The sequence below is a fragment of the Lolium perenne genome, chromosome 7 (genome assembly GCF_019359855.2).
Source record: "Lolium perenne isolate Kyuss_39 chromosome 7, Kyuss_2.0, whole genome shotgun sequence".
Taxonomy (NCBI): Eukaryota; Viridiplantae; Streptophyta; class Magnoliopsida; order Poales; family Poaceae; genus Lolium; species Lolium perenne.
In genome coordinates this window covers 121823695-121832781 of record NC_067250.2, presented here as the reverse complement: position 1 = coordinate 121832781, position 9087 = coordinate 121823695, and the positions used below count along the sequence as shown (strand labels likewise).

At 44.1% G+C, this 9087-nt stretch overlaps 1 protein-coding gene across 1 annotated transcript; it reads left to right on the top strand.

Annotated features, from left to right (window-relative positions):
- Nucleotides 1–6972: 6972 nt before the first annotated feature.
- Nucleotides 6973–8389, top strand: LOC127323882 (probable carboxylesterase 2). Its single transcript, XM_051351982.2, has one exon. The coding sequence runs from the start codon at nucleotides 7098–7100 to the stop codon at nucleotides 8073–8075; it is 978 nt and encodes a 325-aa protein (XP_051207942.1). The 5' UTR covers nucleotides 6973–7097; the 3' UTR covers nucleotides 8076–8389.
- The last annotated feature ends 698 nt before the right edge of the window (nucleotides 8390–9087 follow it).

Genomic DNA, 9087 nt, shown 5'->3' with positions numbered 1-9087 from the left:
TTTCATTCACACAATTTTCCTAGAAGCACGTGCTAGAGCTAGCTTTTGCATAAGACTACTCAGAGCAAGTTTAATAGTATAGCCAGCTGCTGGCTATAAGCCATGTGCCATGTTATTTGTAGCTAACATAGAGCCAACATGTATAATAGTGAGCTATAATCATGTACTACTTTATCAATGGATGGCCCACATTTCACTCTCACAAAGTGCCTAGGAGTGCCTAGGAGCACGTGCTAGAGCTGGCTCTTGCATGAGAGCTCACTCCTCTTCTCTCTCCTCCTCTACCTCCTCCAACTAAGCATGAATATATTATTTTAACCCTTATAGCCAGCTGACTAGGACTTATTATACTTGCTCTCAGAGCAATTCCAATAGTGTAGTCAGCTGCTAGCTATAAGCCAAGTGACATATCATCTATAGCCAACTTAGAACCAACACATACAATAGTAAGCTACTCCCTCCGATTCATATTAATTGACTCCAATACGGATGTATCTAGAACTAAAATGTGTCTAGATACATTCATATTAGAGTCAATTAATATGAACCGGAGGGAGTATAAAAATATAGTACTTTATCAATGTATGACCCACCTTTCACTCTCACAAAGTGCCTACGAGCACGTGCTAGAGCTGGCTCTTGCATAAGAGCAATTTCAATAGTGCAGCCGGGTGCTGGCTACAAGGTCAGCTATAGTCAGCTTATAGCTAACTTGTACAATAGTTGGCTTTAAGGATTGATAACTTTATGTGTAAAAGGCCCACCACACATACTCACAAAGTGCCTAGGAGCACGTGCAAGAGCTGGCTCTTGCATGAGAGCCCATCTCTCTTCTCTCTCCACATCTCTCTCATCCACCTAAGCAAAACAACACTATTTTAATTCTTATAGCCAGCTGAGTCGGCCTTATTGTACTTGCTCTAAGAGCCCACTCTCCTTCTCTCTCATCCTCTCTCTCCTCCAACTAAGCAATAATATACTATTTTAATCCTTATAGCCAGCTGACTAGACCTTATTGTACTTGCTCTCGTAGTGAGAGTAACTAAGGTAGTAACATAGAGCTACATGCATTGCCAACTAGGAAAATTGATGACATGGCATGATATTAAATGAAGAAAGAGATGGTTGTGGTAACTAGGCATGTTACCATAACATCACACTTTTCAAGATTGAATGAGTCTACAAGCTAATTAATACACTCATGCATGATACTACATCTAAGTTACTATGCATTATGAAGGTAGTAACATATAGTAGTGTCATATGAATGACACTACTATATGTTACTCCCCACTATGACTAGTCTAAGAGCCCACTTACATTCTCTCTACTCTTCTCTCTTCTCCAACTAGACACAAATATATTATTTTAATTCTTATAGCCAGCTGACTAGAACTTATTATACTACCTTTTATGGGTTGTCTTAAAGTATCTTTAACAGATGCACCATGATATGGTGGCGCCGAAGTATTTTGGGCATGTCCAAAAAAGTCATAACAAACAATACTCCCTCCGTTTCCTGATATAAGCTATATAGTTTTTGGTACGAAAATTAAAGAACATACATTTAGAAAAAAATACACTATGTTTGGCTAGGATTAGCCCTAGGCAATTGTCGAGAGCTAATAGAGGACTTTGCATAAGATAAGTAAACCATACTAAATTTCTAAAAATATTGTTCATACAAGTGGAGCAATCGCAATAAACCTTATATTCTAGATTTTTTTCTCAATACATTATATGCCTTATATCTAGGAATGGAGGGAGTATATATTTGCGGCATGGGTCGCGACGCTACAAAATCTAAGTATCGCGTGCTCAGTCTAACCGCTGAGGTGAAATATCTTGCGCGTGACCATCGTTGCCTGCACCATTTCTCGACAGTCTCCGGCGACCTAGCAACCCTGTTTCTTCCTGCCACCGTTCCCTAGTAGTTCCACGATGGCGCCGTGTCGATTTCTTCAACCCCAAATGGCCTGCCGCGACGCGCCGCTGCGGTAAATTTGGGATCTCCGCCAACAATACCACCAGTTTCCAGCCGCCGCCGTAGCTTTTGGCCATCGATTCGAGTGGCCCTGAGCCCCGATTCATCGTGTCGTAACCCACCGCCATCCACTACTACCGAATCAGCCGCCGGATTTGAGTGGCTGTGATCCGCCGCACCCGGTGAGAGTTGGTTCGAGTGGATGCGACCCACCGCCATCCGTGAGCTTCGATGCGGCTGCCGTCCCGCACTCCGACGAGCTCTGAACTGTAGTCCACTTCGACCTCCCACAGTCGACGAGCAGCGCCTCACACAAAACGTCTTTGCAAAAGAATGGATGAACTACTACTTGATGTAATAATGGTTACTTCTCCTGAGATATATTATTGATGGTGTCATGTTGTTGCAAGAGATTCTGAGAGAAAATAAAGTAAGGAAACAACAAGGTGTGGTTTTGAAAATTAACTTTGAAAAAGCTTATGACAAAGTGAATTGGTATTTTTTTGCTTGATTGTTGTGAACAAAAATGGGTTCAGTGACAATTGGATGATATGAATGAGGAAAGTTGTGAAAAAAGGGACACTCATTGTGAAAGTCAATGATAAAGTGGGTCCCTATTTCACTAGTCATAAAGGAGTTAGGCAGGGTGATCCCTTTGAACCTTTTTTTGTTCAACATGGCAGCTAATAGTTTGGCTAAGATGATTCAGTTAGCTCAACCCAATGGGTTAATCACTGGACTTGCTAGTATTCTTGTTGATAAGGGGGTTGCTATGCTCCAGTATTAATTTTAATACAATTCTTCTGATACAAGATAATCTGCAGCAGGCAAGTAATTTGAATCTCCTTTAATACACTTTTGAATCCATGTCTGGTCTGAAGATAAATTTTGAGAAGAGTGAAGTCATGCTAATTCTTGATGATGATACAAAGGCTCATTTCTGATTTTTTTAACTGTCAAAAAGACTCATGGCCAATTAAATATCTCGCACACCTATTTATTCTAGGATACCCACTTTTACTGAGATGGGGTTCCTGCGAGAAAGAACTAAAAAATGAGTGGTTGGGTTGACAATACCATGTCCATTGGGAGGATTTATCAAGATTAATGCCTGCTTATCAAACATTGCAGTGTATCAAATGTCCATGAGATTGTTACGTAAGACAAACATTAAAGAAATTGATAAACCCATTAGAACTTTCTTTTGGGATGGAAGTCTTGACGAAAGAAAGTATCATTTTGTGAGATGGAAATGGATATGTAAGCCAAGAAAGAAAGGTGGTCTGGGCTTGAAGGACTTGTATAAATTTAATATTAGCCTGATCTGTAAATGGTGGTGGAAGTTGGAGAATGACAATTGCCCTTGGCAGGATTTTATCAGGAACAAATATCTTAGAGGGCCTGGTGTTTTATTTGCAAAACACAGGCCTGGTGGCTCCCCTTTGTGGGATGGTATGCTTCAGATCAAAAATTTGTACTTGTGTGGGAGAAGAATGCAGGTTGGCAATGGAAGGATGACCAGTTTCTGGGGTGACTCTTGGTGTGGGGTAATCCCCTTGAAAGATATGTTCCCTGACATTTACAACATCTGCAATGAGCAAGATAACTCAGTGGCATCTGTTGTTGGTATGGACTGGAATTTGACCTTTGAGAGGTGGATGACTTCTGATCTTGCTATCCAAAAATAGGGTTTGATAGCTTTATTATCTCAGATTCATCTTCATGAGGAGAAAGATAGGCCTTCCAGGAAATGGTCAAAAATGGTAAGTTCACTATCGGCCAGTATATAAACATCTGTGCAACAATGGTATGGGCTGATCATTCGGAAACTTGTGGAAAAGCAAGATCCCTCTTAAGATCAAGATTCAGTTATGGCTCATATGGCACAATGCAATCACCACCAAATACAACCCGCTAAAACGAAACTGGTCAGGGTGCCCTCGCTGTCAATTCTGTTGTGATAATGAGACAGTCACTCATCTTGTTTTTTGAATGTGTAGCTGCAAAATTTGTCAGGAGTTCTATGGGGAAGGTCATTGGTGCTCCCACACGACCATGCTCCTTCTCACAATTCTTCTCGTGGTTCCCTCAGTTTGTTCCTGCCAGCCGCAAGGCCGCAACACACAAATTGATGGACTGCAGCAATCTGTTGGGAAATTTGGAACTTGCGAAATAGGGTTTGTTTTTATGGCAAGATTATCCATCCCCTCATTAAACTCATAAGCTATTCTGTGGTTTTTATGAAATACTGGGCATGTCTCCATGGAGCTACAGATGCTGAGGACATTCACGCTGGCGCTGACAACCTTATGAATCTTGCGATGATGGCTGTTGGGGTGAGAACATATGGCTCTACGTCGAATCCGCCCCTTCTGATGGACAAGATGGACACTGGATATGATGGCAACAAGTCAATTGCTGATGGGTGAAAAATAGTAAAAAGCTCCCAGGGGATGTTGGTTTTCAGTTCCTGTAGTTGGCAGGAGTTCGTGCCTTTGGATTATCTTACCCTATCGTTTGTTTGGCCATGTAATATACTTCTTAGTCTTATCTCTCCCTTCTGAAAAATGCTAGCAGTAGGCGGCGCCTCCCCCCACCCGCTCTCTTTTATTTTGGGTTTAATCACCTAGATGATCTTGGCCGTGTTTTTCGTTATCTCTATGGTAATGAAAATCGATCATGCCGTTGGGTCGCTTGAAAAAAAAAGGTTACTAATCCTACTATTTCTTTTGGTTTATTTGTGATGTGTTCGATCTTTTTTTGTTGCATAAAGGTTGAAAATTATGTTTACAGTGCCCTATTTTACGGCATCCGGAAAACTACAACCGACAGCGAGACGTTTTTTCATCTAGAATAGATGATGCCGGTTTCATGCCCAAAAACACTAAAGGTTCCGTAAAAGAAAAATTGGTGCTTGAAAATTTGGTATCCGTGAGACCCCCTTATCGAGCTACTATCCAAGCGTCCCAACCATTCCAGATTTGTGGATTGAGTACTTTGCATCTTCATTCCCCCTTGAGCAAATTTAGTACTTTCTATGTCCCATGAAAATCGTCTGAGATTTGTTTAAATCTAGATGTATGTAGACACTATTTAGAATGTAGATATATCAAAATTTTGACAAATGTAAGCTGATTTTCATGGGACTGAGGGAGTAGTAGAGATAGTAGTTGGCTACAAGATATTAACAAGTCATATGTAGTCATCTTACAACCAACTTTGTATAATAGTTAGCTATAAAGATGTACTACTTCCTCTATCCTGATTTTTTTTCTTAACTTTGACTAGATTTGCATTTATTTGCAGACTACAACCGTCTAGTACAAAGTTGATACGTCCTCGGAGGGAGTACTTTATTAATACATGTTCCACTTTTCACTCTCATAAAGTGTCTAAAAACTCTTGCATTAGAGCAGGTATAATAAAAACTAGTTACCTGGATATAAAGATTTAAATATTATTTATGTGTTTAGTTGGAGGAAAGAGAAGATGCGAGAGGAGATAAGTAGGCTCTCATGTAAGAGTATTCTTTAGCACGTGCTCTAGGCATTTTTGTAAGACTGAAATGTGGTTCATACATTGATAAAGTGGTACATCTCTATAACTTATTATTGTAGATAGCAACTATATGTTGGCTATAGATGACATATGATTTTTTCTTATAGCCAATGATCTTCTATACTTTCGAGCTTGATCTTAGAGTCAACTTCCCTCTTATTTTTAATATCTCTCCCCCCCCCCCCCCACATAGGCAAAAGTGCCACCCACTATTGTACTTGCTTTTAGTAGTATAGCGCTAAGAGCATCTCGAGCAACCCAACCCATTTCAGATGCCAAATATAATTGTTTGGGCTTGCGGGCATGCTAGGCCCCGGTCCTTCCCCGACCCTCTCCATGTTCCACCTCCAGTAAGAACTCACCATCCACGCATCATGGTCACTGCGGAGGCCCTCCTCAACAACTCTCACTCCACAACAAACCATGAAGCACAAAAGGCTTATTGGACACGTCGGCAAAGCCGACTAGCAAAACCCACTTTGTAACCCAATTCCACTCGATGTTGTCATTGTTTCCAACTAATCAACACGTATATGACCCTCATCAGCCACCTCAGCATCCACATACAAGCGGCCGAACAGTAGTCCCTTTGGCCGGTGTCAACCCTGGGATGATGCCTTCAAGGAGGGAAACAACATTGATTGTGCCTCAATAGCCTGATCTAGGGTGCCCAAATCTGACAAATACTCCTCGAGCTTGAGGGGAGGAGAGAGATCAAGACAACCACAACACCTTCGATAATATGAACGACATGTATGGTATTTCGGTCCAGATTTGATACAAAAAAAATTCATTCTCCTAGTGGCCTTTTGTTAATGGGTACTTTGTTGTTCATGGATATGAACTTATGGTTTTTTCCATACTCCAGAACATGCATGATTTTTCGGTTAAGTAATTAGGCTGCTTGTTTGGTTGAATATGTTTTTTTTTTACTGAAATTTGGTTGAATACGTTGTCCACGAGAATTTCTGTTGGATGTAAATTATTTTGGTTCTAAATGACCTAAGAGAAGAATTGTTTTTGGGTTAGAGCTTATGGGTTTTTCATAGTTTGTAGTATATGTGATTTGTGTTTACATAATATTAGTGCCCATGTAAGAATATGAATTGTAAACAATGAGGTGGGAGAAAGAAAAGAACAACAAACGAATATACATGGAAAGCAAACTGTGTTTTACAAAATGGGATGAACAAAATAATGAGGACCGGATATAGTTAGAAGGACAATGCTGTAAAATTTTAGCACAAATCTCCAATTTCTCAAAGGTCAGGATAGACCAGGGATGTCAACTTCAAGTATAGTAAGATTTTCGTTTCGAAACATGGCGTCTGGCCAGCTTAATCAAACAGTGGAACCAATCAAATTTGGGCAAGCAGATCATAATTCAGGACTCCCATGTTCTAATCATTCTGGCTCAAGTTAAGTAGTTGCAGAAAGTAGCCAACCAACGACCATCCTTGGCCTAGAGCCATTTTACTTGCCAAAGCAAAGTCTACGCATCCATCTTCTTCTTCTAACCCCAACCACCATCTTCTGCCCAGATCTCCACCGCGCGATGGCCGCCGTACCCACCGCGCCCCCGCCGGCATCGGCCGACGACGAGATCGTCTACGAGTCCATGCCCTGCATCCGCATCTACAAGAACCGCGTGGAGCGCTACTTCGGCTCCGAGTTCGTCGCCGCCTCCACGGACTCCGCCACCGGCGTCGTCTCCCGCGACCGCACCATCTCCCCTCAAGTCTCCGCGCGCCTCTACCTCCCCCGCCTCGACGCCGACGCCAAGCTCCCCGTCCTCGTCTACTACCACGGCGGCGGGTTCTGCCTCGGCTCCGCCTTCAACCCCACCTTCCACGCCTACTTCAACAACTTCGCCGCGCTCGCCAACGTGCTCGTCGTCTCCGTCGAGTACCGCCTCGCGCCCGAGCACCCCGTCCCGGCCGCGTACGCCGACTCGTGGGAGGCGCTGGCCTGGGCCGTCTCCCACGTCGCCGGCGCCGGCGCCGGGGACGAGCCGTGGCTCGCCGACCACGCCGACTTCTCCCGCCTCTACCTCGGCGGCGAGAGCGCCGGCGCCAACATCGCGCACCACGTCGCGATGCGGGCGGGCGCGGAGGGGCTGGCCCACGGCGCCAAGATCCACGGCCTCGTCATGATCCACCCCTACTTCCTGGGCACCAACAAGGTGGGCTCCGACGACCTCGACGCCACCGCGCGGGAGAGCCTCGGCAGCCTGTGGCGCGTCATGTGCCCGGCCACCACCGGGGAGGACGACCCGCTCATCAACCCGTTCGTCGACGGCGCGCCGGGCCTCGACGCCCTGGCGTGCGGCCGCGTGCTCGTCTGCATCGGCGAGGGCGACGTGCTCCGCGACCGCGGCCGCCTCTACTACGACCGGCTCACGGCGAGCGGGTGGAGCGGGGAGGCGGAGATATGGCAGGCGCCGGGAAAGGGGCACACTTTCCACCTCCTGGAGCCGCTCTGCGACGAGGCCGTGGCGCAGGACAAGGTCATCAGCGAGTTCCTCAACCGTTGACTCGTCCTCCACATCGCCGGAGGAGAGGAGTCAAGTACTGTACAACTTCAGCGTATAATCAGAAAAATAACTGCAGCTTCGTCGCCGATTTGATTGATGCTGTTTTCTTTACACTACATTTCGGGTTCAGAGTTCAGAATTGTTTTCGAATTGATTGCCCTTTGATGCACGGATGGAAGGGAATCGCCATTGTTTTAGGCCTGGGTGTTGTATCAGGATTGTGGGAGGAAGATACTACAGCCATTACCCATACTGTAATACAGATGATGATGTTATACTTGTTGGATTGGACAGAGTACACTTTTGAGTTCAAAGTTCAGGAATTATTTCCTCGTCACTAATTTTATAGCTATACAAGCTTCTGACATTGTTTGCCAGTTCGGATCTAGAGATGAAATCGGAACTTGGCACTTGGCTACAAGAATTTGCAAGTTGCTGGTAAAGAACGTTCCAAGCTTAGCTGGGTTCACAACTTCACATGGAGATATACCTTTGCATAGCTGTTGCCATTTGATAACTTGTATTGTCATCCAAGTTGCCATGACCATGTTATGCTGCCCTGCTGAGTTCTGCAAGTCAATGGTTTAGCTTATTCTCTCGTTTACACTTGGTAGTAGCCATGATCCATGAATGCCGCAAGATAGTGTCCCTGTAAAATAACACTTCTAAATTTTAATTATGGCCTCCATTCCAGTCACATTCTCACCCTGAACTCATTGGAAGTAATCAGGGAGCTTTCCTAAAAGGACGTTATATCCATGAAAACTACAAACTAGCAAGGGAATCGGCAAAATACCTCAAAAACAGAAAAAATAATGCATGAGTCTGCTCCTTAAACTCGATATTGCTAAGGCGTTTGATACGCGGTGTGGCAGTTCCTTTTGTAAGTTTTAAAGCAGAAGAGATTTGGGCAGCGGTGGAGGAAGTGGTTTCTGATGCATAAGAGATTTGGGCAGCGGTGGAGGAAGTGATTTTGGCAGTTCCTTTTGTAAGTTGGCTTCATCTTCTTCTT